This window comes from Phyllostomus hastatus, unplaced genomic scaffold (assembly GCF_019186645.2).
Source record: "Phyllostomus hastatus isolate PE091 unplaced genomic scaffold, TTU_PhHast_1.1 phas_contig_159, whole genome shotgun sequence".
In the NCBI taxonomy this organism is placed as follows: domain Eukaryota; kingdom Metazoa; phylum Chordata; class Mammalia; order Chiroptera; family Phyllostomidae; genus Phyllostomus; species Phyllostomus hastatus.
In genome coordinates this window covers 13,304,698-13,320,706 of record NW_025333640.1, presented here as the reverse complement: position 1 = coordinate 13,320,706, position 16,009 = coordinate 13,304,698, and the positions used below count along the sequence as shown (strand labels likewise).

Here is a 16,009-nt window from a genome sequence, read left to right as displayed (position 1 = left end):
AGTTCTGGGTAAAGAAATTCAAAGAAAAAAAAAAACATGGACCTGGGTGACAGATAACTTTGCTCCTTAAAGTAAGAAATAAACTTTATGTACATCAGAGGTTAGAGCTGCTACAGAGGATGGTCAGCAAGGAAAGTCTAATGACCCCACCAACACTATTTACTTTCTTGACCTCAGTTCCAAATTCTTAAAAATCTACCATATTTTCAGACTATAAGACATACTTCCTCCCCTCCCCACCAAATTTGGGAGGAATAATGGTTGTTAATGCTGCTGTTGAGTTCTGTTTACATTTACATTGGTGAAATATTATGTTATTCATGTTATTAAATATTTTACCACATTTTTTGCTTCAAAAATTTTTTCCCTATTTTCCTCCTCTAAAACCTAGGTTCGTCTTACAGTCCAAAAATATGGTAACTCATTCATTAAAAAAATATTTATTAGATGCTTTTACCTGTTATACACTTTTATTTACTTTAAGTATATTAGTGAACAAGACCGAGAAATTTTCTACCCTTTTAATGCTTCTTCCAGTGGTAGAAATACATTTTAAGAAATAAAGGAAAATGTAATTTTTATTACTGAAGAAATGAATTAAAAACAGAATAAAAGTAGAGACAGTGATGCAAGCAGAAGGATCTATTAAAAACAGTGTGACATAGTAAAGAAGCAATATTTCAGCACATATATAAGAAGAAAGAGCCACCCTTACCAAAACATGGGGGTTGGGGTCTACATGAATGAAGAGCAAGTTTAATGTCAAGTGCTGTGATTTTGAGTAAGAGGCAAGCTAAGTCTCCAAAACACCAAAAAGATGATATTTAGTCTGGTATAGAATTGGCCATGGGAAGAGAGGTTGGAGAAGAGGACAGAAAGTTTTCATGGTCAGAATCATGTAAAGCCTTGTATGAGCTGGGAAGAAGTTTCATTTTTATTTGCAGTGTTGTCAGAAGTTACTGAAGAGTTTTAAAGAGATGAATAGCAAGTCTGATTTACTTTGGCTCCTGTGTGCAGAACAGAACCTACATAGTAGAGCAAGTTGTCAAAGGAGCATTCGGAGGAGGGATTTGCTGTCGTCTCAGCTTGAATTAAGGTAGCTAGGGTGGATCAGGTGAAAAGTGATCCTACTCAAGATACATTATAAAGATAAAATCAGTAGGACTTGCTGATGATTCAGGTTAGACAAAAGTAGTAAAGGATGTTAGTATATGATGTGAATGTATATAAATCAATAGCATACCAACTTATTAGTACAAAATAATGGTAAAATGAAACAGCAAATATAATATGATTTGCAATGGAATCAGAAAGGTGGGGTATTTCAGATGAAATTCAAATAAATGGGGACAACTGTAATTGCACAATAAAATATATAAATAAATAGATGGATTAATTAATTAATTAAACACACCAAAAAACCCCAAAATATTCACAAAAGTAAAAAGACTTCAATAAATTAAGAAATACATTATGTCCACAAATCAGATTATCTGTTGTATAAAAATCATTTTTCCTCCAAATGAATCTATAAATTCTACGATATCTCAACGAAGCTTACAGCGGGCTATTTAAAAGAAATGGACAAGTTGTTTAAAACTCATAAAATAATAAAAATTACTTACAGGAGCCCAAGCAATTAAAAATAGGAGTAGGAGAAGGAGATTAATGCAGCTGGTGAGCTCCCATTGCTTGATGTCCACACGCAGTATGAAGCTACAGCTACAAATTAAGACAGTGTGAAAGGAAAGACATTCAGATCAATGGAGGATAATATACAGTCCAGTAACAGAGCCAAGCAAACATAATAAAAAGACTTTTGACTGAAGTGCCAGGATAAATCAATGGAGAAAAGAAAATCTTTTAAACAAATGGTTTAACAACTGAGTTTCCCTATGGGGAAAAAATGAAACATTACTATTACTTTTATCATACAACATATGAGTATTGATCATATGTCTTGAAAAAGATATAACTGCAAACTTCAGGAAGAAACATTATAACATTGGAGTGCACAAAAAAATTTAGACTACACAAATAACAAAGTTAGAAATTATTAATTGGATTTTGTCCAATTATTAATTAAAAATAAAGAAACTTTTCCTATTCTTAAGACACCATTTCCAAATTGAAAAGACAAGGTTCACACTGAGAGCAAGTATTTGTAAATCAAACTTGCCAAAGAATTTTTATCTAGAATGCACAAGATTCCTTAAAACTCAACACTAAAATCATCAACTCAGCTGGAAAATGGATAAAGAATTTGAATAATTTCCACAAGAATATGTAAAAATGTCCATTTAGCATAAAAAAGATATCTTAAATATTTATTTACAAAGGAATTGCAAATTAGAAGCACAATGTGATACAGCTGCACAATTAGATGACCACAATTTTAAAAAATGATATCGAGTATTAGCATAAAAGCATCTTTATAAAAGATGAACCAGAAGATATGTAAATAATATGCAGTATATCAGTGCAATGGAATTACTCATCAATAAAAGGAAGGAACCCTGTTTTTAGTTTTTTGAGGTAACTCCATACTGCTTTTCACAGTGGCTGCACCAGTCTGCATTCCCACAAACAGTGCAGATGGGTGCACTTTTTCCACATCCTCATCAACACTTGTTTGTTGATTTATTGATGATAACCATTCTAACAGGTGTGAGGTGATATCTCATTGTGGTTTTAATTTGCATATTTCTAACGATTAGTGATGTTGAGCATGTTTTTATATGTCTATTCACCATCTGTATGTCCTCTGGAAAAATCTCTATTCAGGTCCTTTGCCCATTTTTTATTTGGATTGTTTGTTTTTTGATGTTGAGTTTTATAAGTTCTTTATAAATTTTAGATAATGACCCAGCAATTCCACTTCTGGGAATTTATTTGAAGAAACCTGAAACACTAATTTGAAAAAATATATGCACCCTTATGTTCACTGCAGCATTATTTATGATAGCCAAGATTTGGAAGCATCCCAATGTGTCCATCAGTAGATGAGTGGATAAAACAGCTATGGTACATTTACACAATAATATACTACTCAGCCAAAAAGAAATTTACTCTTTGTAACAGCATGGATGACCCTAGAAAACATTATGCTAAGAGAAATAAGCCAGTCAGAGAAAGACAAATACCATATGATTTCACTCATATGTGGAATACAATGAACAAACTGAACTAACAAGCAAAACAGAGACAGACTCATAAACAGAGAGCAGGCTGACAGCTTGGGGAGGGGTTGAGGGATGGAGGGTTTGAACAAAAAAGAAAAAAAATTCATGGACAACAGTGTGGTGATTGTGGTCGGGGGAGGGGGAGGGATGAAGCTGGAGGAGAGTATAAAGGGGATAAATGGTGATGGAAAAAATTGAATAAAAAATGAACTGTTAAAAAAGGAATGAACACTATTTCATATATACAACATGAATGAATCTCACAAGTATTACGCTGGAAAAAAATCCAGACAAATAAAAGTACATATCATGTAATCCCATTTAATTGAAGCTCTAGGTAAACTAACCTACAGTTGAAGAAAACAGATCAGTGACTGTCTGGGAGAAGAGACGGAGAGAGAAACAACTATGGGAACAGCTTAGGACATGGGAGATGGGAATGTTCTGAGTCTTGATTGTGATTTTAGTTTCACAGATAGATGAATGTATCTTCCAAACTTATTGAATAATACACTGTAAGAGGATGTAGTTGACTACAGATAATTTATATTAAAGTTACTTATGAAAATAACAAAGAGTACTAGAAAAGAACCAGAGCCATTTGTTTCCCAATTTAATTAAAAATGGAACCCTTTACAGGCAAAATTAGAGAAAAAATATATACATATAATTTATAAATGCCATAGTTTGCCATGTATGGTGTACACCTACTATTTTGCCATTTTTTGCACATTAGTGTACCCATGGTATGTAATTATTATACCCATGTATAATGCACATCTTCATTTTTTCCCTCAAAAATTTGGGCAAAAACATATGCATTATACACAGCAAAATACAGTAAATGATAAGGTGATCCCTCCAAAAAGATATTCAAACATAAGGGAAGAACAGCAATTTCTATTCTGACAGAGGAATGATGTAAAATACTCAACTGTCAACTAAGAGGTTATTGTATGTTTTTCTAGATGAATGACATGGGTACTGTATTGGTGTGGTATTTGGATCTCACTGGATGCTTTTAGTAAAGTAAAAAAAATTAATTGCTACTATCTAATCTTGAATGAAAATAGTTCTATGAAGCCTTTACAAAAAAAATAAAAGGTACATAGTCTTCCAAAAAATTTTAGGGAATATTAATGCAAACATTTTGAAGACCACTGTTGAATTGGAAAGAAACTTGTCCTTTTCACAGCTTCCTTTCTCATGCCTGTTGTTTTAAGCAACATGTAGTGCTCAGGGAGGCAGTGTCATTAAAACAATGGTGAATAAAAATAAACACTAAGTAATCATTGTCTGGAGGAAAATCAGGAAACATAACCAAATCTCATATTATCAAATCTGATAATATTAAGGAATACATGTTTGCCTCAACTACTTGACATTTTCAGTTTGTGTTGACACGTTTAGTCTGTAATTAAAGACCCATATCACACAACCTTTGAATTATAAAAAAGAAAATAATAGATAACTTTAGTTCAAAACCTCATTTTCCTTTGCTTTTAATTCTAATCTTAAACATATAACTGTAACCTGTCCATTTAGTAATTACTCTGTTGTTTAAATGTACACACAGATTCAGACACTCACAAAGACAGAAACACCAAGGTGCACACGTACATGGCTGACTTACTACATGACTTCTTCAAAAGCAGGCATGCCTTACATCTTCCACAGCGACAAGTACATTGTTAAGTTCATCAGATCCTAATAAGAACTGAATGAGGCATAAATCATATATTTTTCTGCTCATAACATATTACATGAAGACATCCCACTTAATAAATTTAATTCATATTTAACACCAGATTTATTTGGGGGGAAGCAGTCCTAGTTATGACTGCTAATCAGTGGATACTTTTGCAATTTTCTGTTCTTTCAATGAAGAAATATTTATCCCTAATTTGTCTTCCAAATATTTTCAGTTTTTAGAGACTAAATGAACACTGTACAATTCATTCATTGGTTAGTGGCTACAAAAGGATATAATACATATTTATTTTGATTTCTGGAATAATGTATGAAATATTTGGTGATAGATATTTCTGAACAATATATGGGACTTTACAGTATTTTTAAATGTTTCCTTAAAATGTAATATAGTTAAGTATTAGAATAAAGTATATAGAAAGTATGAAAATAATGGTGAATATATCATTTCTTCAAAGACTTTTACTTCTGGTTACTCAATTCTGTCCTAAATACACTATTTTTTTAACATGACTAACTATATAATAGTCAAAAATACTTTTAAAATGCTACAGACACACAGAGAAGCTAGCAATTTAAAAAATGAAGGTAGGGGTGTAAGTTCCTAAGAGTCTGGATGTTAAAAATGATAAAGCAGAAAATAAATTATTAACTTTGTGATTAATGACCTTTTCCATAAGTCATCGGCTTTCTCAAAAGATTATACTTCTTTCATTGATTGGCTAATTTATGTTTCTTAAGTCAACACAGGACCAGGGGTTAGGCTACTGGTTCTATTTATTTTGTCAATAATTCTGCCTAGTCACCTATGACTGATAGCTCAGCATAGATACTGTATCTCGAGACATGCTGTATTCAGAATTGACCCTGTATTTTCCTGCCTGAAAAACCAGGGTGAAAGGCAGACCTATTTAAACTTGATTGAACAGTGAACATCAGTTCTTTCTAGCTACACAGGAAAACGAGTCTGTACAGTTGATCACTTTCTAAAAATCTCTTGACCTACTCTGAAGTTAACCACTATCATCAAAATGTTTTGTGGAGACTATGTAAGTATAATAGCTTTTTCTGTAAAACTTTCTAGTCATTTGAGATTTCAAACATAAAATTTCATTTGTGGTACTTGACATTTCAACAGGAATATTGGTGTTTTAATTTACTTTATTAAATTTTTAATTAGTAGAGGCTCAATATAACTATTAAACAAAGTTAATATTATTAAACCTCAAATCCATGCTAATATTGAAGTAATATATTATTCCATAGATGCAATTTAGTTACACTTACTTTCGTAAATCTAACTGTAGAAATTAGAATTATAACTGTAAATTCTAATAAGACATTTTTTGCCTCCATATTTCTCATTATCAGAAATTGTAAATAAGCATGCTTGTTAATTTTTAAAGTCATGATCTCTTCAGAAAATACAGTTTATTTTTAAATAATTGTCTGTTGAATTTAAGCAGTGTATAACTCAGGTTGGCCACTTCCTTTATTTCCCTTGTCTGAATTAGTAGTTTTGATCCAACTACTAATGGTCCACAAACTTTTGAAGAACTAACACAGACACTGACTTATCTAAATATACACTGTATGAAAATACATCCAATTCACATGACCTTGAAAATTATACCTAGGTATGGCATGTATAGATAATTTTTTTAGAAATCTGTATTATGAAAAATGCTTTCAGAAAGCTTTTTACTTTATGCAAAAAAAATTACAACATAATTGTTTGGTTAAACTTTGGCACAAAACAATATTATTTACTTATTTACAAAGTAATGATTACTGGACCTTTTAGTTTACTTATTTTGTTTTTCAAATTCAATATTAGATGAGACCTAAAATGTGACTACTTTCCATCACTGTTGTCTTTAGAATCTTTATTTCACCTTGAGATTTCAGGATCTTGTTGGCAGTTGAAACTTCTCATTATTGTTTTGTTAATTTTGAGGTAGTTACATTTCAGTACAGGGAAATAAAATTTATTAGGTAATTTAGGCCAGTATAGTAAATTGTTTAATTTGTAAAAAGCCACATAGTTTTCTCCATTTATATTTATTCAAGTACAATTATTTGGAAATAATTAGTATTATATTCTTTGTGCTATGTCTTATATTAACATGTATATGCTAATTTATCAAAAAACATGTAGAGAATATTTAAATGATATTCCAGGGATTATTAAAAGTTGCAATGATATGATTTTAAAGAAATGTAATTATTTGCTGTACTTCTGAAATAGATAAAGAATATCAGAGATTAAAGAGCTGCATTTGAACATACCTAAAATTCATTTTAAGTGTTTTAGTTATCTATATCAGATAAAAATTTCTTGGGTTTTATGTATTATTTCTGCCAGTTTTGATGGTAGAATGGTTTTACATAATCAGTGTTATCATATTTTAAAGCAATTATTTATTATCTCAAGACATTTTGGCCCAAGTGGTTAGAATTTGGTATTAGAGAGACCACTATTTGAGGGCAAATTCTTCTGGTTAATCTCCATTTTGGGTCCAGTGTCCTCGGACAAAAAACTTGTTCTGGCACAGGCAAGAAAGCAGAAGTTCTCGTATTATAATGTGGATACTAATCGACTGGGCTGCTGGTTAAAAAATAGAGGCCTGGGCCCTTTACTCAGTAGTTCTGATTTAAATGTATGACATCTGACTATATGGTTGATATATTCATGACCATTTTTGAGAGCCACCAATGTAATTCATTACTTTGTTACAAAACTAAAATAGAAAATTTTAAAAAGTCAAGTAAGAGGCAAGAATCCTAGAAAAGCAGTTATGTTTCCGTAAGAAATAAGCGTACGTAATGCTTTAGAGTAACTTTCTAGAAACATGGAGTTAGGTGGCTCTCAGTGATTAAGGCAGTTTAAATGGGTGAGTTACTCTAAGAAGATAAATTTACCTTTGATTCATAAGTGTATTTTACTTATGTGCTTGACTATAAGATTCTCTATTGAAAGCAAGATTTAATTAAATGATTATGGCAAGCCTGGAACTGTTCTGATTATTAATTACTCAGATATAAGTCACCTCTCAGGAAGATAGTACCCCTCTTAGATGGAGGAAACTGCACTGTGGAGTGTTAAAAAAATAAATAAAAACCCAAGCGAGAATCCACCCCGGGAATCTCTGTGTGATTGTAACTCAAGCTAAAATAGAATGCCTCTTTCGAATATGCATCCTGATTCTTCCAGTGAAATTCTTGGCTATTTTTGTCCTGTTAGTCATCAGCTGAGTCCCTTTTTGTATCGCAAATGCTTTTTTGATATAGCATTTTATTTACTATAGATTCATTCATTTGATTAGACCCTTTGTTTTTGCCTCTAAGTAAACTTTAATCCTAGTCCTTTTCCTATCCTATTGACAACTTTCCTGTTTCTATCGTACTTATTAACTGATAGGGAAGTGTTAATCATAGCAGTATCACAATCAATATAACCTATTTGTATCATATTCCACACTTCACATTATACATTACTCTTAAAGTAGAGAAACAATTATGAAAATATCTTGTGTTTTCATATTCAGAGATTTATATACCTTGTCTACTTTAATAGTCAAAGCAAATATATTTTTATAAGAATACCACTTAGCATGCAAGGGTTTGGAAATTCTTCTTGGAGACACCAGATATTCTGCTCAGTGGTTTTGCACATATTTTTAGTTTTGACAACCTTCAAGGAAGGTCTTACCGCCTCCATTTTCTCATGAATATGCTGAGGCTTAGAGCAGTTGAAATACTTCTCCCAGGACTGAAAAGCCAGCCAGTGAAGGAGGGTCCTTCCAAACTCCAAGAACATTTCTCCCACAAAAATAAATGAGATAAAAGTTCCCAAATATGATGATTATCCTGACTTCAAATTTTGAAGCAAAAAAATAGATATTTTGTGACCCTAATTACAAGATGTAAAATTAGCAGGAGTGTCTTTCCAAAGATGCTCTTACTTAACAAACTTGCCCCCAGAAGGGCTCAAGAGTCATAAAGTCAGGCAACAGCCATCCGGGCCATGTCCAGTGTGGGCAACAGGACATTCTGCATGCACTTTGGCCCACCTGGTATGGAATACCTGCACTGGCACTTAACGGTGAATTGCATATCATGGAGGAAGAACACTCAGAAAATCAGAAACAAATTCAGGGCATTCCATCCAGGAGGGTCTGCAGCTGAGAAGACCTCCCGTGAGAGCAGAGGCTGTCGAATAGGTAAAAATTGTTTTAAAGCAGGCTCTTCCTACTGAAAGGTATTCCCCAGGAGAAAGAATCCATCCAAGAAATCTGACTTTGATTGTTTATCTGCAGTATGACTTACTGAACAAATATTAATAAAAGGTTACTCATACTTTAGATTGCTTTTTACTATCACAAGACTACGTTGTCTGAACTTTACATACTTTGATTCAACAAAAGTTATGAATCATGCTGGTTATAGCTTCAACTCTTACTAAAGCCTCTTTTGAACTAATATATATTGAATGGGAAAAGTTAAATGTACTTTTTCTTTGAAGTGTTATATAGGCAAGTTGTTAAATTTATATAAATCTACTAGCTGTAGATTGCTTTTAAGGTAGAGGCTGGCAAACGTGACTATAAAGTAGTCAACACATAATCAGAGTCGGTGTACCCAATAGGATCCATACGACTGAGGACAATTTACTTAATACTTTGTCTATCTCAATTCTCCTACCTATAAAATGGGTGTGATAAGGGCATCTATAATGTAAGAGTCTCTTGAGAAGTGGCAGGTAAAGCACTATGAGGACTTAAAGCATAAATAGCACCCCCCAAAAAGGGTGAACCATTATTAACATTTTTAAGTAACAGTGCCGAATTTGAACATAACTCTAATTCAAAACCCCTGGAACTGCTTGTAGAGATGAGGTTAAGTTTGTACCTATTACTAATGTTAAATTTGTGTGTATATATAAATTTGTATATATATGTGTGTGTGTGTGTGTAATTATTCATAAAATTTATGGATAAACTTGAGTAACATCATTTTATGAGAGGAAATATAAATATATTCTCTTAAATTCAGTGATCTTTATTTGTACAAATAGCACTGCCACACTAAAAAATTTCATCATCCCACTTTCCTCAACACTTACTGCCAAATCTCTTTTTTATGGTAAACTCCTCAAAAGTGTACTGTACTCATTACATCCAATTTCTCTCCTTCAATTCTCTCTGAATCCCCTCCAACTGCATTTCCACTTACTCTACTTACAGAGGTAAGCAGTGACCTCCCTGCACCTGAACCCCACACCTAATTCCCATGTCTCACCTTAGGAGTACACGAGTGCAGTGTGACAGTCTCCTTTGCCAGGAATGTCCCAGAGCTAATTTCTTTAAACTCTTCTCTTTCCTATTTATAGCCACTCCTTTGGTCACTGTATCCAATATAATGGTTTTAATTACACTGTATTGAGTCTTTTCTTAATTTCTATCTCAACCTAGCATCTATGCTAAATTCATATAACCAGGTGCTAATACAGTGAGTGGAAATTCCATCCTCTTACTAGTTCATGCAAAAAAAAAAGGTAATAATTTTTTTTAGAAAGGACTTATCTCTGATTCCCCTCTTTATCTCACACCTTACAAATGATCCATTAACAAAACCTCCTGGCTCTACTTTCACCTCGTATTCATTATCCGACCACCTCTCACCACTTCCATGGCAACGATCCTGGTCCAAGCCACCACTGTCATTTGCCAACTTTACGCAGTAGCCTCCTACTTAGTCTCTCTGCTTCCATCTTTGCTCTCACTTCCACGTACTAGGCAGAAAACAGTGAATACGATTGTCAAAAACTGCAATCCTGAAACATGAGTTCCATTGATGTACAGGAGCCAACGTCATCCTGGAATTAGAGAAAGTCACACACTAGAAGGTAGAAACATTAAAGAGGAGATTGTGAGAAAGCTTTTGGTTCTCATTTACAGGCTATTTAAGTATTTACCATAAGAGCAAGAATAATAATAAAGCTTAAATTTGCAAAATCATTTGCATTTTCCAAAGTGCTGATAGTACACGGAACACAGAGCCCGTGGAAGATGACACACCCCTCTCACATACCCCTCTAGAAATGTCAGCTTCCCTTAAATGCAAGGCACTCTCACATGATTATAAAATTATATTGAAAGTTATTTTGGCACTGTACTTCTACTATTAACATTAATGCATAGCACTCATTTGAATAAGCAAGGTGGTAAGCCCAGAACCCTCTTCAAATTTAAATTACATTGGAAGTTTTAAAACTCAAGTAACAGAAAAAAAACATGGTTAGTTATATTTCAAGTTTCTGTTTTCTAATTGCTCAACTTATTTAACAATACAGAAAATATTATATTATCACAAATCACTTATTTTAGAAACTATACATATTTTTCTGAAATCACAAGGTTAAAGTCTTAATAAGCTATGTTTAAGGAATAAAAATCACAGCTACTTTAATGAGTCATATATTTCTGGGATTAGGTGGAGTGCAGAAAACAGAAAGACAATATTTAGAATGCATTACTTGCTGATTTTTCATTTTGTAGTATCACCTTCTAGACCAACACCCCACCCTCTTCCAACCACAGATTTCTTCTATTAACAGAAACCCCTGTAATCAGGAGTAACTCAGTCTGAGTCACCAAAAAGGAAAGAATTACAGGAATTTTTAAAAGTACTTCAGAGTTTATGCAGTCAATCTTCCTACCTCAGCCTCTTTTGGATTGTGTCCAAGGAGTCATAAAATTGCTATAGGTTGTATACCTGCCTTTCTCAGGTGAGGCATAGAAAAGATCAACTTTTTTTTAACATAAAAAATGTACCAACTTCTTATTCCCCACATTCTCTCAAATGTTTTTCAGAGTGTTTGGTCTTAAACTAATAGCAAGGTATTCACAGTACCTGCTTGGACTTCCTCATAAAATTTAATATCACAGAGCACTTCTACAAATTTAAACAGCTAGTGTATATGAGTCTGTGTTCTGGTGAAATGAAATAAGCCAGTCAGAGAAAACAAATACTACATGATCTCATTTATATGTGGAATCTAATGAACAAAATAAACCTGTGAACAAAATAGAAACAGAGGCATGGACACATGGAACAGACTGACAGAGGTCAGAGGGGGTCGGGGAGGGGGGACTGGATGAAAGAAGGTGAAGGGATCAGCTGAAGAACATACACATATAATCCACGAACATAGACAATAGTGTGGTGATGGCCAGAGGGAAGGGGGATTGGAGGTTGGGAGGAGGAGGGCAAAGTGGTGGGAGGAGGGGTGGGATGAGGACATCTGTAATAGTGCCAACAATAAAAATAAAGGGAAAAAAAGAGAAAGAAGAAATGCAGAAGCCATTATATTCCAGAAGAAAAGACTACTTCTCAAGACCCATTTCTGGGGTCTTACCCGCATCCTGTCTTCTTAGTACAATATGTAGTTATGAATATGTTCTTTCTCAATTACACTTTTATTTATGTCCTTTAGACATTTTGGCAATTATGCTGAAAGGAACCAGAAAAAAAAGTTAACAGACCATGACAAGTATAATGTACAAAACATAAAAGTAATTATAGGCTATTGTACATAAGATAATGTGTTTTATGTACTCCTATTATGGATAGAGTGGAATCAGCTTCACTCACAGCCTACTATGAGTGGCTTCACATCTTTATTTTGTGGCAATTTGTAATTATGCAACAGGACAATTTAATGTATTTTATCATCTTATCTCTAATAATTGTACAAATATTTTTCAAATATATAGAAAAATATTTTAACCCCAGCAGGCATATTGTCCTAAGTAATGTGTATTAGTAATGGTATTAAAAAATGTGAGATTCATATTGTATTTCATAGTCAGGTGATTCTTGTATTGTTGCCATCATTATAATAGTAATCTTGAATCATTGTTCAATTCTTTAGAAATATTACATGTATGTACACATTCTTCTAAGCTTTCATTTAGCTGCCGGTTTCAAAATGTCATTGTTTTAAATGGTGAATAAGAAAATAGACAGAGGCACTAAAAGATAGAGGCATTTGTACCTGGGGCACACATACCTTCTGGTACATTTTATCATCTGTTGTGCTGACTGCTAGGTGTACAATCAAACATGTAGACTGTATATAAAAAAATATCAGAAGTGAGTGCAGCCCCTTCAAAGACAAAAACAGCAGATTTATGAACCCTCAATGATGGGTAAATTATCGGTTTTGAAATGAGAACTTTTTGTGCAACTGAAGTTACAACTGAACCTTGAACAACTTAATGACCAGCAGCAGCTCCTCCAGACTGACTCTCCTGCAGTGCCTACTATGTTTCCTCCCAGACTCTGAATAGGAGGACGACTATGTTTATGAGAGAATGGTAAGTAGATACATACAAATGTACATACATACATACATACAGATATAAATATAAAATAGGTGTGTGCAGATATATGGGTTAGTATATGAACATAATTCTTGGCTTTGTCATCTGAAAGAGCTATGAGCAGTTATTCCCCTGTAGCAGTGAGCACATTTAGCATCCAGATCTTGGTTTAAATATCATTTTACGGACATGTCACCTTTTCCTTCAAGACACTGAGTGACTCCTAACTTCATGACTTAGTGGACTTGGCCTTTTTATTTGTAATACAGATTTGAAGTAATTTAAATGTTTCAGACATGAAAATGGTTCTAGTTATTTAGCAGAGGAAAATAAGTCTTAAATAACACTTCTTCTTAGAGTCACAGGGTTACATATAGCAATGAGAAACAGGTGGGCCAGCCTCCCCTGAAAGACACCAGAGTGCAACTTCATAACCTAGGTTTATTTCCTCTCATTTTCTTAATTGTTCTTGTGATTTAGAAAGTATGCAAAAGAAAATGTATGCAGTCTAGAATTTGATGGAGAAACTCATTTTATAATAGGGGCAGTGAACTCTTTAGTGTGGTAAATTGTCTACCGTATTTTCCTCTGCCTCAGCCCTTCCTGGAATTAACAACTTCTCCAAGGAGCCCAATTCCCTTAATTAAAAAATGATATTTAAACCAAGATCTGGATGCTAGATGTGCTCATTGTTACAGGGGAATAACTGCTCATAGCTCTTTCAGATGACAAAGCCAAGAATTATTTTCAAATACCTATATATCTGCACACACCTATTCTATATTTATATCTGTATGTATGTATGTACATTTGTATGTATCTACCTACCATTCTCTCTCTCACAAACACACACATCTATCTTCATATTGATACCTTCAGCCTACCACTACCAAAATTTTAGCCTTCTGACTATTTATAACATCTCATAACATAAAAACCATGACTATCGAAATCTAAAATATATGTGCACATTTGTTCAAGCCTACATACATGTGGACTAAAGCCTGCTAAATCATAGCCCTATGAAAAACAATTGGCCAACAAGAAAACATTGGGTTCTTTTCATCTTTCAGCTTTACATTATTCAGCCAGACACTATTTTCCAAAGTTAAGCATGTCCCTTCTCCCAAACCACTACGATGTGGTTCAGTTGTAATTTGGACAAATTTGTTTGCTATCTGTGTCACCTGTTGGGTTCTCCCTACATTATAGCTGATTTTGCTCAATTAAAATTACGAGTGGTAAAATATGCTCTTTGTGGTATATAGTTGTATGAGTTTTAAGTTTGTATCTAATACCACATTTCCTTATAGAAGACTTCCATCATCCAAAAAATCTCCCATACTTACTGTTTACAGTCAACCCTGACGCCAACCCTCAAGCCCTGGTAAATATCGATGTTTTCCACTACTACAGTTCCACCTTTTCCTGACTGTCATATAAACAGAATCACAGATGATAAAACCTCTTGGATATGGCTCCTTTCACTTAGTAGTGGAATGCATTTAATCTTTATCCACGTTGTTGAATGAATCAATAGTTCTGTCTTTGTATTGCTGAATAAATATGGATGCACCATAATTTGTTTATCCATTCAGTCTGAAAAATATTTGGGTTGTTTCTAACTTTTGGAAAATACAAAAAAAGTCTCTGTGAACACTCCAGGTAAGGTTTTTGAGTAAAGATAAGTTGCCATTCCTTTTGGATAAATAGCTAAAAGTAGGACTGCCAGTAAGGGTCTGTTTCACTTTATAGGTAGCTGACAAACTGTTTTTCCGAAGCGTCTCTACAAAGTGGCATTCCAACCAAACAGTGTATCAGAATAATATTCCACTGTAGTTTTTTTTTTTACTTTGCATGTCTTTACAGGTAATGATATTGACAGTTTTTCATATGGTTATTAACTCTAATTGAGAATGTGTCTAAAATACCTATTTTTTAAAACCAGGTGATTTTGTTTATTTTTTATTGTCCTTGATATATTTTGGATAAAAGGTCATCATGAGAAATGTGCTTTACAAAATTTTTCCCCAGTTCAGTGACTTGTCTTTTCATTCTTTTAACTGTATTTTTCACAGGGCAGAAGTTTTCAGTTTTGACAAAGTCCAATTTATCAATTTTTTCTTTGCAGATTATATTTTGTTGTCATCAAAAAAATTATTTGACTAACCCAAAGTCATGCAGATTTTTTCCTATATTTTCTCTCAGATATTTTATATACATATTTTTATATAGATCAACTTGGGGTTAATTTTGTAATAATAATAAAGTACATAAAAATTAGCAGAGGTATAGTTCAAGTTTAATTTTTTATACAGATACACAGTTTTTACAGCCATATCTCGGCAAGGAATTTTCCCTAAAAATTGCTTTTACAACTTTGTCAAAGATTATTTGTCTGTATTTATATAGCCCTATTGCTAGAGTCTCTATTATATTCCATTGGTCTATTTTTCTGGAATGTTAGCCAATTTTACCCTCTTTGGCTTGATCAACATTCTAAATATCAATTAGCATTAGTCCTTTAATACTGTTTTTCTTTTACAAATCTTTTCCAGCAGCTTTCTAGGTCCTTTGCATTTCCACAGGTATTTTAGAATCAAATCGTCCAAAGCTACACAAAACACTGCTGTTTTGCTGCCATGAAAATGGCATATATTCCCATTCATTTAGGTCTTTCTTTTAATGATTGTTAGCACTGTTTCGTTTCTGAGTCCCATTATATATGCC

The 16,009-nt window shown here is 33.3% G+C and overlaps 1 protein-coding gene across 1 annotated transcript in view; it reads left to right on the top strand.

Moving 5' to 3' along the window:
* The first annotated feature begins 5,769 nt into the window (after window positions 1-5,769).
* ANXA10 (annexin A10) overlaps window positions 5,770-16,009 on the top strand; it is a 68,431-nt gene continuing 58,191 nt past the window's right edge. The window contains exon 1 of the mRNA XM_045831384.1: window positions 5,770-5,941. Coding sequence (XP_045687340.1) covers window positions 5,924-5,941 — 18 coding nt within the window. The 5' untranslated portion in view covers window positions 5,770-5,923. The remainder of the gene's footprint in view (window positions 5,942-16,009) is intronic.